The 19784-nt window shown below is 44.3% G+C and overlaps 2 protein-coding genes across 5 annotated transcripts; one reads left to right on the plus strand and one right to left on the minus strand.

Annotated features, from left to right (window-relative positions):
* Positions 1–836: 836 nt before the first annotated feature.
* On the minus strand, positions 837–13880 carry zfyve28 (zinc finger, FYVE domain containing 28). Of its 3 annotated transcripts, XM_027019600.3 has the most exons (14): positions 13566–13877; positions 10704–10844; positions 10427–10564; positions 9520–9722; positions 9227–9316; positions 8325–8414; positions 8097–8198; positions 6314–7726; positions 6029–6121; positions 5747–5910; positions 5150–5266; positions 4930–5031; positions 4689–4792; positions 837–4527 (listed from the first exon to the last, which is right to left on the minus strand). In XM_027019600.3, exons 1-14 carry the CDS (start codon positions 13602–13604, stop codon positions 4396–4398), a joined length of 2928 nt encoding a protein of 975 aa, XP_026875401.2. In that variant the 5' UTR covers positions 13605–13877; the 3' UTR covers positions 837–4395. The 3 variants fall into 3 exon arrangements, with proteins under 3 accessions (XP_026875401.2, XP_081577867.1, XP_081577868.1); XM_081721741.1 differs by lacking the exon at positions 10427–10564; XM_081721742.1 differs by lacking the exons at positions 837–4527; positions 4689–4792; positions 4930–5031; ... (2 more) ...; positions 6029–6121; positions 6314–7726 and adding an exon at positions 7743–8008 and having other exon boundaries at positions 13566–13880.
* On the plus strand, positions 13783–19656 carry cfap99 (cilia and flagella associated protein 99). Of its 2 annotated transcripts, XM_027019598.3 has the most exons (17): positions 13783–13953; positions 14107–14266; positions 14365–14498; positions 14604–14748; positions 14830–14924; positions 15293–15405; positions 15499–15676; positions 15946–16026; positions 16159–16227; positions 16370–16456; positions 16584–16672; positions 16920–17124; positions 17689–17830; positions 17939–18090; positions 18175–18380; positions 18837–19029; positions 19145–19656. In XM_027019598.3, exons 1-17 carry the CDS (start codon positions 13825–13827, stop codon positions 19238–19240), a joined length of 2274 nt encoding a protein of 757 aa, XP_026875399.3. In that variant the 5' UTR covers positions 13783–13824; the 3' UTR covers positions 19241–19656. The 2 variants fall into 2 exon arrangements, with proteins under 2 accessions (XP_026875399.3, XP_081577869.1); XM_081721743.1 differs by lacking the exon at positions 13783–13953 and having other exon boundaries at positions 14022–14266; positions 14368–14498.
* Positions 19657–19784: the final 128 nt, after the last annotated feature.

A 19784-nucleotide genomic window follows, 5' to 3' on the forward strand; every position in this document is an offset into this window, starting at 1 on the left:
CACATAGTCAAGGCCCAGTACTGTGGTATTTTATTGCATGGACAATATTTCTACTTGATATCTTTTGGTGTAAGGCAGAGTTCAGACTGGGGTAGAGGGACTCCAGGTCTACTTCGACTCCCATGTGAGTAATCAGTCATTGGTTCTCTGTAGTGTTCAACTCTGAACTGCTTCTGTGCTTGTGAAGGAAGACGGCACTAATCTTTAGCCTCAAAAGACCCTAGCCAGATGAACTGCTGGTACCATGTTACCAAGACAACCAGTGATGTCATCTGCTGCCGTAACGCTGCATTATGCGGACAGTTGAGTTCCAGATCCCAACTGGTTATATTCTTTTAAATACTGATTTAAAGGCTGATACTTGGTCTCAATCAGGTAGACATGATCTTGGTAAGAAGCCAGAGCAGCAAATTAGGCCATTTATGTGTATACTGTATGCTTGCATTTATCCAGAAGAAATGGCAGCAGTGACCTTTGCTTGAGCAATAAACTGGCACATAAATTGTTATGACTGGTGTGTCCGAGGAGTTCAGACTAATATTACTTGATTTCACACCTGTAAATGAGCAAAAGAGGTTAATGAGTCATGAGCTTCTGGAAGGAAAAGAGGTAAGCAAGACTTTTAGCTCAGGACAATCAGCTAATGTGCATCAGATGCTTCAGTAGACATGACGACAAAACAAGAAACTTTTTCCCTCCCCCAATGTGGGGGGGGGGAGGAAGAGAACGAGCGCTTTGTTTTGGAAAGAAAAACATCATTTATTACTCCCATGGCATGACATAAATACTCTATTTCAGACTTTGAAAAGTTCACTTATGTCTTATTGGATTGAAACAGCCATTATAAAATCAAAACAAGCTTTGAATAAATAGTGTGTACAATTGTGTCACTGATTTTCTTTATACAGAAAAAGTTATTTTGTACATTTATATACTTTCATAATTCTTGCCCTTTGTAAAATAAAATATTTGTATAGCTCATTAGATCAGACTTCTTTTACTTAAAATGAAAAATGAAACTCAAGTGATTATAGAGGCCTGAGGACTGGCAGCAAGTAAAAGTCCCACTGTGAACCCTACGAGCCCCAAGCTGGCAAACAGCCAGGGGAAGATGTCTTTTGGCTGATACCAAAACCTAAACCAACCTGTAAAATCGGACGTCTGTGTGGAGCAACCTTTACTTAGCGTCATGTCGGCATATAAACATGATCCCGGAAAACAGCAGTGACATCAGAAATGGAAGCAACGCGATGGAGAAAAAAGGGATTGATTAGGAAAACTGCCTAATCAGAAACACAACTGCCAAGATTTGATCCTATTTTACCGTACATGGGCTTCCTACATTCTAATTGCAACGAACGTGTACATGTATATTTTGTATTCTAATAATGAGCGGCTTTGATGTTCTCCATGAGCTCTAATAGCAGATATGACTGGCTGTCCAGCTGTGTGACAGCTGGTTATTCAGCTGCAGATGATAATACAATAATTGTCTGATTAATACGAAGATAAAGACTGAGCCATAAAGAGGTACTATTTTTTGTTTTTTAAAGCTTAGCAGTAGCAGCCACTGATGTACTACGTACATTGAGTTCTGCTGTAAGAGGGCCTCAAACATTGAGGATACCAGACAATGGGTTTGACAAAGCAGGACTGATTTAGGAGCCAGCATTTAGTATTAATAGCAAGCACACTGTACTGTCATATTATTACATTAGCTCTGCAGAATTAGGAAAATCAATTATCTGGGGGGCTATATGTAATTATTAAATGATGGAAATACTGATGCAAAAATGAGATATCCTGAGGCATGTTTACACTTCTCTCTGGCTTGCTAGCTAAAGGAAAGAAGGAAATAAATAAATAAATAATAACTAATAAAAAAAACCTCGATCAGCCTACATTGTCAAATCTCTGAGCATTCTGTGAATGCAGCATTCTTAATGCAGAGGTATGTGCAATGAGGCAAGATCTGATCGCGTGAGTGAGGACGTGAAGGCAAGTGGTTTTAGAATGAAATAAAGTGACTATGCAGACAGAGTGCCCTCAAAAGGGGGGGGGGCGGGGCTTATTGAGCATTGTGCGTGAGTCTTAATGGAACAAAAAGCAAAAATTGAAATTTAAAGTAGTGAATTTCATTAAAAAGCTTGAGCAAACACTGAATATATATATATATATATATATATATATATATATATATATATATATATATGAAAGCATGCATACAACTCAGATGTTAACGCACTTAATCGGCTGTAATAAAGTAAGTAAAGTGTGTTTCAGTAGATCAGTTAAGCCTGTAAAGTATGTCTTATCCAATGTGGTACCGACCTGACTAAAGGTTTGTCATCACGTAACTAGAATGACAGCCAGCCTCCCATTATAAATAAGGGCTTTTGCTCCTTACCTGATTGGGATGAACAATGTAAATAAAACAAATTACATCAATAAAGTCTTGATATTTTTCCTCCTTTCATAAGTACTGTAACTCCTAAATTTTACAAACAGCAAGAAATGCTTAGTTAGCTCATACTAAAAAGCATAACAAAACTAAAAAGTGGATTGGTGCAGAGGTAGGCAAAAAGGACATTAAATACAGAAAGGATGGGCGTTACAGGGATTTAGCAACTCTAAATGCAGCACTATTTTGCAGCAGTAGTTTGTAAATCTGTTTAATCCTTGGGTTAGCTACAGTATGTATTAAGGGCCAATTTGCCTTCTTTATACAAAAACAAACCAAAAAAAAAAAAGTCTTGATATTAATTTCCCAAGCAATTTTCTGCTAAATAATATTACCGTAAACATTTCTCACACATTACTTTTCAAATCAAATTTAAATAAACTATCTAAAAATTACAAAATTGGAATCAAATAAATAAATCCTAAGTGTGTGTTAATTGCCAAGTTTGATTTTTTTTATACATATAAATTTCTGGTGACAACAAAAACCAACACTGCAGGCCACTTGAGCCAATAATCATGACTAGATTACATATGGCAGCTGCAAGCAAAGGAAAATTCTATTGTGTCACCCAACTGCACAAAACGAACCAGCATAAACACTATAGCCTGAGAAGACTGGGTGGTGTATGTATTTATTTATTGTTTTTTTATATTGGGGGTACTAATGACTGATTTGTGGTAAATTATTTAGAGGAACTCAGTGAAGGGGCGGCTAGTATCCGCCTGTACTGAAGGGGGTACATCAAGGATATCGATAGACATCTCCGTGTAAAGCCCAAATCCTATTTGTTTACCCCTCATCCACTGTCCTTTACACCTGGTCAGGTGCATCTTTAGACCACAAAACCATGCCAGTGCGGTAGAGATCAGAATGGATAAGGATCATATTTCATGTATTTCCTCATTTCTCACTCCAAAAGAAAAAAAAAAAAAAAAAAAAAAAAAAAAAAAAAAAAAGATTTGAGAACGAAAAATCAAATTACACTGCTCGTCATGAACAGATGAAGGCTCAGACACTGGTACAGAAGTTCAGAACAGTGTTGGTGAGGGGTTGCAGGTGCAGTATCAGTGTCTCATCCAAGTCTGCAGTGATGCACATTCATTGCCAGTAAAAGCAAGAAGGATTTTGCTCTTTTATCATATACTTAAAATCACTTAATGAAGTTCAGCATATATACATGTAACTCTTTTTTGGCCATTCCACATATCCCAAAGCCTCACTCCTATACATTACAGAGAGCAGCATTATTTCATAAATAAAAATATTTGAATAAGAATAGCAATAACAATAAAAAAACAAAGTGTGCTATGATGACCACACAGGCATAATCAATGGTGTGGATTGTGTTAATATTATTGTCTTCATACTCGTCACAGTTGCTCATGTTTGTCATGGTTTACATTCAGTAAGGAAATCTGAGCCCTATAGAACGTCTGGCACTACTTAGTCAAGCTGCCATTACCAAAAAAACCTTCCCTGCTAACAGCCGACAGAAAGCAGTTGATTATTATTATTTTGGCACCTGTTCTGAGGCCAGTGAGCAAGACTCACCAAGACCAGGACCAGGATGCATCGGGGGGGGGGGCGGGGGGAGGAATCATGCTCTTTAAAAGCAAAACAAGAGTTCAGATTAAAAAGGGAAGCCCTATGACAAATACTTTGGCTTCCGTTTTGCAGGGCGACAGAAGGGGTTTGTGCTTGCTAAGATGCATTTATTATCTTTACATCATTTTTTACAATCGTGCCTTGAAAGCTGATTTATTCTTGGGGCTGCCTGCATTATTAAGTAGTGTTTAAGATTTAGTGTACTCATGTTTAAATGTACGCATTTTGAAGTTAAATAAATGTGCATGTGTGCGCACAAACACAAAACTGCGGCTCTGGACGCAGAGTGCTCGTGTTGGCGGGTTGGTGCAAGGTGACAGTTACTGTCAGACTCCGGCCCTGTCACTGTAGAAAGGCGTGACGTGAAACATGTAGCAGTGAGTGCACACCCTCACGGGCTTCATCTGACCGTAGCGGGGCAGCGGGGCTGAGTGTGAAGAGCAGCGAGAGCAGAATATCTGCAAAAAACACACACACACACACACACACACACACACACACACACACACACACACACACACACACACACACACACGGTAGTTTGAAACACGTTTCTCTGTGCTGCCACGTTTAAAATCAGGAGCACAGTCAGGCCTGAAGCAGGCGTGCCGGGCCGTACCTTCCCACAGCTCCTACAGTGATGTTTCCTCCGGATGACGGTGAACGGAGCCTTGCAGGAGACGCAGGAGCTGCAGGCCTCGTCCGGAACCCACTCAGGAGGGTCTGTGGGGAGAGAGGAGGGCCACGTGATGGGGGGGAAATCTACAGCTAGAGGGCGCTATTCTGGCGTCACGATCTGCTGCTTTAAACAGAGTGCATTAAAGCAACATTCTCTTTGTCCTTCAGACATGACGGAACACCTTCAAACTGGCCGTTGCGAGCTTTGGCTGCGAGCTCGGATGAAGACATAGACTCCTGGCAGAGGGCGCAATCTTCTAGTCTGGCACTTCCCACTCGGGACCCTGCAGAACAACAGATCAGACAGACAGTCAAGGCGGAACGCTCTGCACTCTGGCGCAGGCCCGTGGGGCCCCACAAACCCACGTGAGTCGGCAAAGCCCTTCATTCTCAGTTACTGGCCTTTCTTCTGCTTCTCGCTGTCCCCCTGTTCACACTTCGTTGCCATGACCTCGAACAGCGTCTTCAGGATGCTCCGCAGGTCACTTGCATAGTTCGTTTGCAACTGATCAGCCACACCTGAAGACAAAAAAAAACAAACCACCTGAAAATACAGCCATAACGTGGCAACAGGTCATATACGAGATAAGCTTTTAAGAAACCATATCTCTAATCCAAGTAGTGAAAGTTAGGTTGACTTGTTTTTAAGATGGTACAGGTTTTCTCCAGAAAGTGTAATACGACGGAATATAGATATTTTTTAAACCTTAGATATAAACTTGGGCAACAAGAAAACAAAATAGGCAAACTAAAGTGTGCTGCTACAAGACATTTTAACCTTAGGGTTTTCTTTTTCAACTGGATAGTGTAAATCTAACAGTGACCACGATAATTATCTGTTTAACTGAAAAGACTATTCTCACCAAAGCAGACAGCAAACTACAGGCACACACAGTAGGAATATACTATATGTAGATGTACAGTCAAGGGAAGACAAAGAGCCAAGACGTCATTACAGCAACAACTGTGCATTCGATTAGGATCAGAGTGAGCGCATACCTGATATACAGACAAACAGGCGATGGATGAGGTCACTGCTGCTATGGAAACGTGAACGTATTTTGTTGTGAGCAGCCAGTCTGGCAGCCTGCAGGGCTATCTGAACTTCCTGGTGATCGAGATCCTCTAACATCTCTGTGCTGGTGGTCAGACTACTGCCAGAGCTGAATGGCAGACAGTGAGACAGAACAGACAGGTCACCAAAGGACAACAGCTGGTGTATTTATTTGTGTGTCAGAATTTAATGTTAAAATAACTAAATAGTTAAACAGAGTTGTTTACCTGGGTGTGCATGCACTGGACAGACTGCATGTGGTGACGGACACACTTTCACAATCACTACTGGTGCCTGAACTGGGAGGGGACTCCAGTAAGCTGCAGCCCACCAGACAAGGCAACAAAAACAGGAACAGAAAAAAAAAGAATTAAGAAGGGCTCAATCTTGAACCTCTGTGAAATACAGGAAGCAGCATCTAACTAGAAAAAGCACATAAAAATTAAAAGAATGAAACTATGCGTTGATCTCACTCATTCTTCAAACACACCCACAGTCCCACCCTCACCCACCTGGAGCTCTTTCTGTCCTCCTCTTTGGACCGTTTGTCCTCTCGTTCATTTGCTCCAGTGCCAGTCACCCCCTTGCAAGCTCTGTCCCAACTGGGGCAACCATCCCCTGTACCCCTCTCCCCAGAGTCTCCGTCCTGGGACGGCGTGGTGCTAGCACTGCTGCCAAGGCACTTCTCACAGCACGAGGACTGGGAGAGGCTCTCTCCCTCCTCCTCCTCCTCCTCCTCCCCTGCTTGCAGGGTAGGCGGATGGTGCAGGGGCATCGATGCGTCTCCTTTCACCACACTTGAGGACCCCACCGCTGACTGGATAACAGAGCTGGTGACTGCGAGCTTACATTTGTCAAGGCTCACGGGCTCGCTGCCTCCAGAGGCACCGGTCTCCGTGGCGACGGGGTCGTCGCGGCCATCGACACAGCCGGCGGCACAGCAGACGCAAGAGTTGAGCAGGCAGTGCGTAGCCACCAGAGCAGCGCCCTGCGGCGCGGTGGGGCTGTCTGGTGGATTGGGCAGGACCACGGCTAGGTCGGACAGACTGGGCGAGCGCGGATTGAAAATCACTGTGGCAGACAGCTTCATTCCCCCTGTCCGATGGGCAATGACCTCGGCGGTCTCCACCCCCCCATCCTCCTGTGACCCTGCCCAGCTATTTACTAGTGGCAACATGTCCGAGGTTACCACGAGTTCAGAGCAGGGGTCATCACACTGGCTGCTCTTACCGATCGACCCATTTGACTGACAGGCCGTCATCCAACCGTTACAGGTGGTTGAAGCAGCAGGGCTGGTATGCGCAGGAGAGGTGGGAACGGCTCGTTGTCCTTCGTGGCCATCCCCTGCGCTGGCCACCCTACACCCCCCACCCCCCAGCCCTTCCAGGTCGTCCATGAAGAAGACACGCTCATCTTCCCCCCGGTAAGGTCCAGGCACGTGGCGGGGGGAGCTCTCAGTACTGGAGGATGCGCCGGACCCCCCCGGGTCCGACCCTTGGGGCGTCTGCGGCTGGTGAGACGGAGACGGCCTCTGGCTGGGTGGGGAGAGCAACGTGGACATCTGGTCACCTACGCGGTGCACCATTATATTGAGCTGCTCGATCTCCTCCTCGTCGTACTGCATGGAGCAGGCCAGGTCCACGTCTGTGCCCTCCACTTCCTCACTCAGAACCTTCTCCTTTTCCTCATCCTCCCCCCACTCTCCGTCCTCCTCTACCAGGGAGCTGCATGGAGTGAGGTCTGCTGCCCCGTCCAGCTCTTTCTGTGGCTCCTGCCCCTGGCTCTCGGTGCCGACGGAGGGGGGGTTGGCCGGCTCTGGGCTGGAGGAGGTGTCGGGGCCTCTGGGAAACTCTCCGTCCTGGGAGATGCACAGACTGCGCTCCAGGGTGGTCAGCTCCTCCTCTGTCAGGGTCTGCAGCAGGTCCCTGCAACATGAACACAAAAACAGCGTGTATAACTGTGCTAAAGGCCAGGCAGACGAACACGGGCAGGCTGCTCCTGAAGTCACACACTGTCATAAGTGCCATGGGAACAGTAAAGCGAGCTGATGACCACAAGGATCCGCTGGTGGCATGTGTTTATTCTGCAGCTCACAAAGGTATTGTAGAGGCCATGCAGGCAAAGAAATGAGCAAAGTCCAAAAGACAGACCCGAGTGGTTTAACCAGTACACAAACAGTACTTTGTCCTCCTTACGGAGTCTCCAAGCTGTAGTGAGAGAGATTAGACAGGTCAAGAAACACTATGAAACACCTGACATACTAGATATCAAGAAGTACTACGAACACAGAAGTACCTTATTTTCTTCAGTAAAGTGCGAAAAGGCCGGAAGAGTTCAGACATGTCCTCTGGTTTGTTTTCCAGGTTCAGAGGTCCATCAGGATATACCACAAGTCCACTAATGACACACCGTAAAAACACAAATTTAACTGCCTACAGAACAGTGTTTTACTGAAGCAAAATGAAAATGCTGATTCATGTGAGACATTCATCTAGAGTAGCATGAAGTGAATAAATCACTCACCAGACAATAGCTAGTCGGGGAATTGTAAACATCAGAGCAGGTTCATAGTCATCGATCATGTCTTGAGTGAGATAGTCAAGCTTTAGAGCCCTTGAAAATTAATGTCACACAGGGAATTGTTGAATTCATATAGTGATCCAATTTTTGCCCATGGACAGCAAGTCCATCAATTTTTATTTTTGAATTACTTCAACATAAAAATTACATCATCCAATCAGAAAATTTAAAAAAACTTAGCAGGCTATTTAATAAATCATAATAACAAGGTGTATTTAAATATGATTTCAGCATAGGCTTTACACAACTTATGTCTGTCATGTGCGCATAGGACAGCGGTAAAGGTTAAGGCTAAAAGTTATTTCAGTGTGTGCCATTATGATGCCTAGGATACAACGTTTACTACTACTACTACTACTACTACTACTACTAGCCATAAAAAAAAAAAAAATCTATCAAAGGAGAAAAACATTCATTGCATTTAAACCTGTTCCACACAAAATACGAATGACCAAAGTTACAGGTGGATAGGCATCACTAAGCGAGTGCTCTGCTTGAGAAAGTGTGTGTGTAACTGCCATGAGCTCTGGAATCAGCAACTAAAAATGTTATGGTCCACCTGCATTAACCAACCATGAAACTTCTCGACATGGAGATGGTCCGCCTCCTGTCAATTATGTTGCCTGTGCACACAGCCCTTAGTAGGGTACACAAAACACTGAGTGTGTATATCTTTAGAAAGAGGGCTCTTGAGAAAGTTTGGATCCAGGGCATAGAAAGGCCAAGTCTGGCCCATGTTAGCAAGAATATTAAAATGGAGTACAGCAGTCTTGCAGATGATCTATGCATGAGTCCTTGTAAGTGTACAACTGCTACAGACTTGTATGTGTGTATCAGTCACTCACCTCTCTACAGTTTCACAGAAGAGTACAATCACTTCCTGCTGAACGTAGTATTCTCTTGGAGATTTCACAGGCACCATGGCTGACACATAACTACAACACAATCCACACAAACACCACGTGAGAAACACACTGTCTGGCAATGCACTAACAATTCAATTACAACGACAATTACAGCCAACAACGTTAGCAACATGACTTAACATAATACGCTGTGGTGTGACATAATCTGACAAAGTAGCCCTCCGCCCAGGGTGTCGTCCCCATGTGTTGACCTTCACCGTCAGAGAGCCTACCTGAGCTCGAACTCGGCGAACAGGCCGTCGAAGTGCCGCAGAGCGTGCCTCATGCGCTCCGTGTAGAAGTTGAGGTCTCGCAGTGCTTGGTCACGTGTGATGTTGCGCACTTCCTCCAGACTGCGCGTCAGGTCTTTAGCCAGCGGGCGCATCGCCATGCTCTCGATCTCGCGGTTCATGATGATAGAGCCGGCCGCCAGGCACTGGAGACAGGGTCAGTGTCAAATACACAGCATCAAATTCACTGCGGGGGCTCCCGAGTGGTGCAACAGAAAAGTATTTGCCCTATCATCTCGAGACTGTGATTTCGATCCCAGATGATGCCACAGCTACCAGTGGCTGGGAACCTGAGAGAGCAAGAGGGGGGGGGAAAAAAAAAAAAAAAAATTGGCTGTGCTCTCAGGGAGAGAGGGTTGGCATGGTCTCTCTCTCTCTCCCTCTCTCTCTCTCTCTCTCTCTCGCGCGCGCCAATTACAGCTAAACTGGCCAATCATGGGCATCTATGAGCTCATGCAAAAGAAAGGGGGTGGATAACCCCATCCTCCAGGTGCCTGACGCTGCATCAGCTGTAGCTTGAGATGATGTGGTGACTGGCTGCACGTGTCTCAGAGGAAGCACGTTACTGCACGTGACAGCCCTTGCCCTCTCTAGTTGGTGTTACAGTGGAAATTGCCAGATGGGTGGGAACTGGCTATGACTAAAACAGAGAGGGGGAGGAAGGAAACAGGGGTCAAATCCACTGCAGGCAGGCGTCACCGAAGAAAGCACAACCTTTATTTTATCCTTGCAATCCTCACTTTTCAAGACAATAAGCAGAATTAGGGGACAGTGTCTGGCAAAACCTGTTCCCAAGATGGCAAAAGGAAGAAGGCTTGAGAGGAGCAGACCCATCAAACCCGGAGTGTACCTCCGCCCCGAACCACAGCTGTCCTGCAAGATTATCATGACGGATTTCCTCTGGGAATTTGACGCAGAAGTCCCTGTTGGCCCTGTCTTCCGGTATACACTCGTCCATGATCTGGTTTATGATGTTCAGCACGTTGTCCTGCTTAGGGAGAGGAGCAGAGGGGAAAAAAGACCAGCACAACTCAACATGAGGTCATCCCCCGTCACACCTAAAGTTCCACCATGAGTTTGCAGCGTGGTGGGGGGCGGAGCTGTGAAGATGGGACGGGGGCCTCTACCTGGCAGGAGCGGAACTGGTTGATCAGTAGCGTGCACCTCTGAGGGTCCTTCCTGCCATCCAGGCTGTCCAGCTCCGAGGCCACCTGATTCAGCTCCTCGTCTGCATAGTAGAACTGTGCCAGTAGCTGGGGGTCCGACCTCTGCGTCACACCAAAGGAAGAGCCATGAGTGCACGGCATCTAATAGGAATTAGATCCACTTAAAAGGGATCTAATATATATGTATCAAACACCCATAGTCCTATACAATTTTTCATGCCACAACATAGATCAGATGTGCTGGGGTAAGTTATACTCGGAACTGTTCAAGAGGACTGAAGTTGGGAACCCCCTTGATTAAGCAACAACCCTGGTTACTGTGCATATTAAGGATTGAAGACCTTTCTTTAAGGAAAGACCCCATGCGTGAACATGCACATGAGCGTGTAGACATCCACAAAGTGAGCAATAATAAAGAAAAATTAAAAAGACTGCCATGGCACTGATCCAGAAGAAGACCTCCGCCCTCCTCCTGTTTCTCCAGGCAGGCCATCATGGGTCTGGTAGGGAAGAGTTCCAGAGTGGATCCCAGCACTGGCCTAGCTTTGACCACTAAGGCCTTATGACATGTTGTGTAGTATGCTCCTATGATTATGGTTTTCTCTACATAGTAATCATGGTCAATAATTCAACAGAGGTCCACCTTACTAATTCAAACAAACACAAAACCCCACCACTAAAGATCCACTTATTTAGTAATATGCATAATTTTTTTAAAAACAACAATGGCCAACATCACAGAACTAATTGTGGATGTCACCTCTGCGCAACAATGCATCATTGCACTGCAAAACTGAAAAAATAAAAAATGCTAATATCCTGCAAATAATAGTTTATTTCTTAACTTTGCTCAGAGCCACAAATATTCTATTCGCATGTTCTCATTTGGCTTTTCTTGTATCTAGTATGCTATATTTTTATCCTTTATTAAGTTAAATGTCATATTGCTATTTGCAATTACCAAATTAAATTCCTCATAGGTGTAACATAATTGGCAAAATAAAAGTGAATCTGGGGAGAAATAAAAGCATTTTCCATCTATACTGTTACACATGCTAGCTAAATAATCTTACAACATTCAATAAAACTTGGGTTCAGTATTTAGGTCCACAAGACAAACTAGACTGTATTTGAACATGCAGGAGAAATGTTCATTCATTCATTCACACGTGTGACAAATTGACTGAGGCACATGCCTGATACCCAGACCAGTGAGGAGGGTAACTGCACCCAAAAGACCCCAAGATCCAAGACACTCAATCAACCAAGAAGCTTAGGCCCAACTGCCATAGAATAATTACTATTCTCTAGTTTAACAGACTTGAACAAAACCGCTTGCTGTACATGTTCACCACACGTCACCAGGGTTGTGCTACAAGCACAGTTGGGAGCTGTAAACTACAACAAAGAAAAACTTAGTCTGAGAATGAAATAAGATGATGGGTAGTATGGTTTGGCAGAAGTCACGTCACAGCTGGCTTTTTCCTTCCTTTTGCCATTTGGTCTGTGAAATAGTGTGATAATATAATTTTGTGGTTTTCCTTCTTGACTTGAAATCTCAATAATCCTTGACTCTTGAACCTTTACAAGTAAATCTTATAGTTTCCTTTACGCTGATACTTGCTAACTGCCTGCAAAGTGCATGGTTTATCATAATAAGGATGTTAAAATGCCAGATATTGCAGAGTTGTAAAATTTGACCAAATAGGTTAGACAGTACTGATTAACACATTGACTTGCCAAACGGTGTGTAACAAACATCGTAAGCACGACAGTTAGACGAGCGTCAAAATTAGACAAGTGCCCATAGATAGCTAGCAGCATGTAACAGCACAACTTCAGTGTAGGCGAACCCTGGCACACTTCTAAGGTTTGTCATGCCTAACAGTTATGACAGTATTGTTACAGCATATACTTTCTGTTGTAATGCGGCAACAAAGTCGTGCTCTAGACAGCTATTTTGAGTCCATGATGAAATTTGTTTGCCACGATGTGGCACAAAACGACAGGAACTGTGAACAATCACAGTATCTGTAAGGAACCTCACAGGCGGGTCAGTAAGTAGATCTTAAAGACAGAATCGGGTTCCTTTGACGACATGCCCAAGGCTTGCTCACTGTAGCGGATACTCGGAGCTAGAAACAACGTCTGATTTGCTCAACCTTGCTGACTTGCATGCAGGCAGTAATTATTCACAAGATGTGCACCAGTTAAATCCCAGACAAGCACACAGACCTAATCCAATCGTTAATTAACCACGGACTCGGGCCACGTCACGTTTTACATAAAAAAGTCTAAAGTTGTTGAGTAAAGAATTAGTCCGACATGGATGAAACATAAACCAAGGGAGGGGGAGTGTTGTGTCCATTTGTTTACTCGTCAAATCCAGAACTTTACTACCCGGTTTTCAATGTCTGCATTACTGGCAGACCAACATCAGACAGGGAAAGCTGACCAGAGCTAGCATCCTAAGCTAACCTACCTGTCTACTTTAATCACTGGGTGATGACGGCTAAGCTAGCTGTGGTTTTCACACAGCCCACATAATAAAGGTCATTTTGATAGCAGGAATATACAATCAGGTGGAAACATCCACCAGGAACGTCAGCAAGGTGCACACACGGTCTAATCGCTGGCTACCTAGCTGATTTACCGACACTGGAGACGCACAGAAAACAGAAGACAGTCCAAACACACTCGGCGTCGGCTCTCCTCAGTTAGCCTAGATGGCCAACTACAGCGTTAAGGATGTGTCGGTGTTCGGTAAACGGTAGCCAGCTAAATAAAGAGAGAAAAAAGTCCAGTTATTGATGGCAAACTTACCTTTGGCTTGTACAGCCACTTTCGGAAACGATTCATCATTGGTTACGTCGCCAGCTTACCGAGCTTCGCTAGCGACCGTTAGTAGCCAGGTTGCTAACGCTACCTGACGAGCCTGCTAGCTAGCCGCTTAGTCTACCTCACCAGCCGGCGGGCAGCCTGAATTCAAACAATTTCGAGGTCACTGGCGGTCCTTAAGATGCGTTATTCGGCCGTGCGTGTACGGCGGCGTTGACCTCGGCCCTTATACCCACTTGTCCCGATGCCGTCTCTTCCCCCAAAATCTGTCCTTTTCATGACTGAGCTGAGCAGGTACGTTGCTAACTGGATAGCTAGCCGGACTGCGGAAGTAGGCTCAAAGAGGCAAGAGGGATTTTCGTCGGGTTGCCAGGTGCCCCTTTCTTACTCCCTTTTAAAAATATTGTGTCAGAGTCGCTCCTTATTGTTTCCCCTTAACGCAGGAGTCCTAGTCGTGAACAAACACTTTTATAAATGCCGAACTCTTTTTTTTAGTACCAAGAAAAATCTATTTGTTTTGCCACAGGACCATTATAAGAAAATGATAAGAAAGTGTTGGGAAACGCCCCATTGTTGCGTGGCAACAGCAAAACACCATACCTTGGCTGATGGGCCGAGTGAAGAGAATGGAAGATGCGTTGGACATGTAGGAGCGATATTTCAGACGCAGCTGTACAGTTTGGAGGGTAAGTTATTTTTGTTCACTGCGGGATTAAAATGTTTTCTTGTCGCACAAAACCCCCAAGTTCTAATACTTCCACTGTGCGATAAATGTAATCCATAGCAGCTGTTTGTAGGAACATTCCCAGAATGAACTACAAGGAGCTGGTTAGAGAGCTCATTGCACTGCTGGAGAAGTATGAGCCAGACAAACAGTGCGTGGAGAGTTTTACAGAGGATTCAGCAAAAACCCTCGAGGTATTCTTTTAAAATGTTAATTTCGTAAACATCATAAATGCAATGAAGCTTTCTGTAACAATTTATGGCATTACAAAAGTTGCTTATAATTTTCCTGTGTCGTAGAACCGCCCGTCTGATGAGCAGACACTGATCATTGACACTGTTTATGGATGCATTGTGCATCGAAAGCTTCTGGATATTGTAGTGAATGCCTTTTATGTTCATAATGGGAAATCTTTACTCAAAGCCGATCGGAACCAGTTTCTTGGTAAGGGTGCATCATAACTGAACTCTTTTAATGAAGCGTTGAGGCCTATATCAGAATAACTTATGTTCTTTTGTTTCTCAGTGGTCTGTTACCTTGCCATGTTCCATCTTGAAGAGCTTGGTCTGGAGAAGTTCAGTGCGTTGCTCAAATCTCTGGACAGCTCAAAAATGCACAAAGTAAGGAAATGCATGGCAGCCTACTGTTAAAAATAACAAGTGAAACAGCTATTGCAAATGTTACAAGTAACAATGCAGAATATGTAGTTCAAATGAACCAGACCTTGATTTCTTTACAGAAACGAGACTAAACTATGATTCTCTATGATAATTTTAATCTTTGAGTAATCTGTAATACTTAACATTTAGTCATTATCATACGTATAACTTGATTTCTTTTTAGTATGTGTTTATCTATTCATCAGTGTTTTAGGTTAACTGACACTCTCAAATGTTAAAAGGTCAAGAAGACTATTAAACAAAGCAAATAAAGTTTCTACATATACATATATCCATAATATGTTGTTCTTGGTTTCACCTGGACTCAGTTCCTGAGTTTCTTCTTTGATGCCAACAACCTCAGCACTTGGATCTTTGGAGAGTGGAGTCAGATCTACGATGCTGTGTATGTAGAGAACATGTGGATAGCTCCCTTGCTGAGGTAACGCATACAAAATACAAAATAAATCCTTTACTGGGGAGGATACACAATAAGACACCAGTTAAGTTTTGTTTTCTTGTTAATGTTGATTAGGTGGCAGACTGAGATTGAAGGTCTGCTAGATCACCTTGAGAAGAAGGCAACCAAAGGTGCTCAGCTGAAGAAATTCCCCAAGAAGTACACCAGACCTCAGGAGTTTGTTCTGACCAAGTCCAAACCTCGAGGCCTTCCTGCCCCAGAGGCTCTTCCACAGCAAGAGAAACACAAACCTGTCAGTAGCAAAGCTTCAGAGCCTCCTAAGCCATACGACACATAGTGGTAGATCTTGGGACGTAATGAGCTTTGTTATTCTTCTGTGTCTTATGCGAAGCACTTTGAATTGCTGCTGTGTATGGAAAGCGCTATACAAACAAGCTCCCCTCGACTTGCCTTATGATGGGCCACTTCATAGTTTGAATTTAAACGACGCCCATCCTGTGTGTTAATATCTCTCTGGGGGTCTCTCAGTTGTAATTTTACATACACCGGCTTTTCACGCAGGTACCTGCCAGCACCCACAGAGCTCCAAAAGAAAAACAAGCTCTGGAGGTGATCAGACAGAGAAACCGCCTCAAAGCACAGGTCAGACATTACGGAGGTGAAGCCGCTATTGAACGAGATTGTTCACCCTGTTTTGCTACAGTGTGAAAATATCGTTAACTCTGTGGCACCTTTTGTGCATGTTTTTAGTCTTGATATTTCTTCCACTCATAGCAAACTTTGTATGAAGCCAATATTCAGCAGTACCGATGTGCAAACCCACAAAAATCAGAGAAAACTAAGGTAAGAGTCTCTCTGTCCGCATACCAGAAGATTGCTGCTGTCAATTTAAGCTGCCGCTTGACATTTCAACAGCGACTAACCACCCGCACTTCAGTAATTAGTTTCTCATACAAAGAGGTGGTCTGTGTTTTCTGTCAATCAGAATGCAATGTCCCAGATTCAGCAAAACCTCGACACGAAACTCAGATTTGACACAGTTCACACCTCAGGGACTCCAGCCACCCAGAAGGTAGAATAAGAAGAGTTGTGTTTAAAGAACAATTTACAGCTAAAAACTATTTAATCTAGGGTTGCCATACACTGTATATATAATACAATTTTAAATACATCTCTGTATTTGTGTTAAAATGATGCAGGCAAACAGCTTGCCCATCAGATTGAACACAACGGCTATTCTGCGGGAGGGAGCGTTGTATAATCGACAGATAGAAGAGGAGCTAAATAGGTACTCCTATCAAACTCCTTGTCTTAAAATGGCACAAAGCAATGAATACAGCTACTAAACTGGGCCCTAAAAGCTCTTAGTGTTAATCCCATTTTAAACGAGAAATAGAGAGAGTTCAGTGTGATACTTGCTCCACCATTTTACAATGATCTTTGTGTTTGGATGCTTTTGTGCAAATGTAGCACTGACCAGTTCAGGGTAGTGCACGTTTTTACAGTATGATTAACGTGCGCACGTGTGCTCACAGGCTTGAGCAGCTGGCTGAAGGCGCGAGCGAGCCCTCCTCGTTCCTGCGGTGGCAGAGAGAGATGAAGGAGAAGGACTTGCAGGAGCAGCTGGCCCAAGTGGAGCGCAGGAGGTTGGAGGGGAGGATAAGCTACGAGGAGGCTCTGCTGGCCCGCCAGCGTGTCCTGGAACTCAACCAGCACAAAGCCCAGCTCAAGAAGGAGGAGGTCAATCCCATCTAGTAGCAATACCAGTGTTTTAAACCTCCGGGAAGTTGGTTCCCCGTCTCAGATCGGTTGTGGGAGTTTGGATTTTTGAAGTACTGATGTTACATTTAAATGTTTTGGCCAGGAATATCACAACTTCTCAAAACCAAGCAAAATATCTAACCTAATTAGTGTTAATTGCTTGCACTGTATTTGTGCTGATTTGTGCCTGTTTCATGGTGTTGGTGGTTGTTTTTTGCAAATACATGTTCAGTTCTGTGACTTGTTATAGTATCTTGGTTGAATTTGTCAAATCAGTATTGTTCAATGCACAAGTAAGCACAAAATTATGAATGAATGGTGAGTTTTATTTAATTTCTTTTTAGATGGGGTGCTGACTGTTGCATTTCAGCAATACATAGCAGCATTGGGGAAAACAGCATCAACTTTTCTATCTCTTGCACTCAAATTAAAAGAAAGTAATTACATTTTTAAATGCGTAATGATAATCTGAGAGCAGTTGGATTTTTCATGTCTGCAATCTCACCCATGCCAGCCTAACGCGTTCGTGTGTGTTTGGCTCAGACTGCGGAACTGATGCGTCAGTATGCAGAGAAACGATTGCACGAGGAAGACGGGGTGAAGGAGCTGATTCGGCAGGTGGCCGACAGCCACAAGAACTCCAAAGCTGCTAAAGTCAAACTGCAAGAGATCAAGCGATGCATTGGTGAAGTCTCCCTTTAAAAGCCATGTGACAAATCCTGGTCTTTAAATGAGGACTGGAGTATTCACATGTGTTTGTGTGTGTGGGTGGTGGTGGTGGGGGGTGTTGCAGTGAAGGAGGTCTCCGAACACACCCAGCATCTCCTGCGTCAGGCGCTGGAGGACGCCCAAGCTGAACTGAGTCGGAAGTTTGACCTCATCCGTCAGATTCGAGCCATCGAGTCGGTGCCTCACATCAGGCTCAAGTTTGTGGACGACACAGAGGTGCTTAGCGTTGCAAAACGACACTAACACTACACTGGGAGCACTGCAGTGGCTGACCTGGCAACTGCTGGCTGCCTGCCTCAGACTGCAGGTCATGAGCTGCTGGGCGAGATGTCTTTGGCTGAGCTGCAGGAGCGCTTGGCCCGGCTGAGGGAGGAGGGGCAGCGGGAACAGGAGAAGCGGAGACTCAGGATCCTGGAGGGAAAGCGGAACAGGGAACAGCTGCTCCTGGAGCAGCTGGACACCATCGCTGTGCGCAGGACTGCTGTGGCACGTGCCACCGCACAAAAGTAACCGCACAGCTACTGTACCTGGGGGGGGGAACAGAAATTAAAGCTTGATACAGTGCGTTGCAATTTAAAACTACATCAATAATCCCCCTGGTGTCTTTTGATGGTCTCACCTATTCCTTGTAAGATTATATATGAGGGATATATATAAATCAGGTTTTTGTATTCCTTATGGCACATTTGCACTGTTTTGAGGTCACTTTTACACAAGGACAAATTTTTTTACACCGACTCGTTTCAACCAAAGGATAAATAGAGCTTGATGGGCTTTTAACACATAAAATAAATAAAAATTAGTCTTTCCTTCACAATCAACATTCATATAGAATCTAAAATGACTAATTTCACCATTATAGCAGGCGTGTGAAGACGTTTTAAGCTGTAAACATTAAAAACAAACATTGCTATAACAGCTATTTTAAGAGGCGTAGGTGACCTTGTCTCTGTATAAACCAGGCACGAGGAAGATCAGACCACACGGGCCAAGCTGCAGGAGGCTGTCAGCACGGACCAAAGAGTGGTGGCCTTGCAGAGGACTTTGGAGATGAGGCAGCAGGAGCGGCAGCAGAGGAGAGAGGCTGAGAAAGCTACAGCAAAGCTGACCCAACACCTGGCCGCGCAGACGCTCAAGAGCTACAGCCAACAGAAGGCGTGTAGAACGATTTACCAAGATCACCAACAGCCGCATTAATCCTGTCAACTGAGTAGTTTTAATAGGTTTATTTTAAACGTTGTATTTAAAGCCCTCGTCTTCCTCCAAGCAGCGGGCAGTGGAGGAACAGCACTGGCTACAGCTGGAGCGCACGCTAGAGAGGCAGATCCGGAGAGACGGACCGGTCCAGGGGACAGCCACCTTATAACGACCTCTATAGCACATCCAGTTTGTGAGAAGTGGACCATATTCAGTTAGCAGGATGAATGAAAGCTAAGAAATTGAGAAAAACATGATTCTAGTACTTATGTACCTGTGTACCAAGACATTACCCACAACATACGGTGGAGTATAATTTGGAAGAATGCACGAGGAACAACAATTTTAGTATTTCATGTTAGACAGACCAGTTTAATCTGAACTAAAGGGCAGAAGTTACAATGTCTCACAGGGGGAGAAAAAAAATAAATAAAAAAAAATAAAAAAATCAGTCACCAATAGATGTACACGGTAGGAATTACAACAATTACAAAGCCAAAAGGAGGAAGAAGTATTGCACCATTTACCACCATGAAATTAAAAGGTCATCAGTTCCATGACTAAATACATATTGCAGGTCATACACTCACTGTTCAGCGCATGGTTTGTTAGAACACAGTAAACGGAACTTGGGTATTCAGCCCAATAACAGTCAAAGGAACAGGCTGACACGCCAGTTGACAGATCACCACATTCACGTCTCAACATGCCAC

The sequence above is a fragment of the Electrophorus electricus genome, chromosome 10, assembly GCF_041902795.1.
Source record: "Electrophorus electricus isolate QZ-2024a chromosome 10, ASM4190279v1, whole genome shotgun sequence".
Lineage (NCBI taxonomy): Eukaryota > Metazoa > Chordata > Actinopteri > Gymnotiformes > Gymnotidae > Electrophorus > Electrophorus electricus.

What these genes read in the sequence shown, in the direction of transcription:
- zfyve28 (XM_027019600.3), bottom strand. Translation starts at nt 13,604, where the DNA reads ATGATGAATCGTTTCCGAAAGTGGCTGTACAAGCCAAAG. An exon ending in ACCAGTTCCGCTCCTGCCAG is followed by an intron (nt 10,565 to 10,703) that starts GTAGAGGCCCCC and finishes CTCCCTAAGCAG; the next exon opens with GACAACGTGCTGAACATCAT. An exon ending in AGCTGTGGTTCGGGGCGGAG is followed by an intron (nt 9,723 to 10,426) that starts GTACACTCCGGG and finishes CCCTGTCTCCAG; the next exon opens with TGCCTGGCGGCCGGCTCTAT.
- cfap99 (XM_027019598.3), top strand. Translation starts at nt 13,825, where the DNA reads ATGCCGTCTCTTCCCCCAAAATCTGTCCTTTTCATGACTGAGCTGAGC. An exon ending in AGCAAGAGAAACACAAACCT is followed by an intron (nt 15,677 to 15,945) that starts GTCAGTAGCAAA and finishes CTTTTCACGCAG; the next exon opens with GTACCTGCCAGCACCCACAG. An exon ending in GAAACCGCCTCAAAGCACAG is followed by an intron (nt 16,027 to 16,158) that starts GTCAGACATTAC and finishes TTCCACTCATAG; the next exon opens with CAAACTTTGTATGAAGCCAA.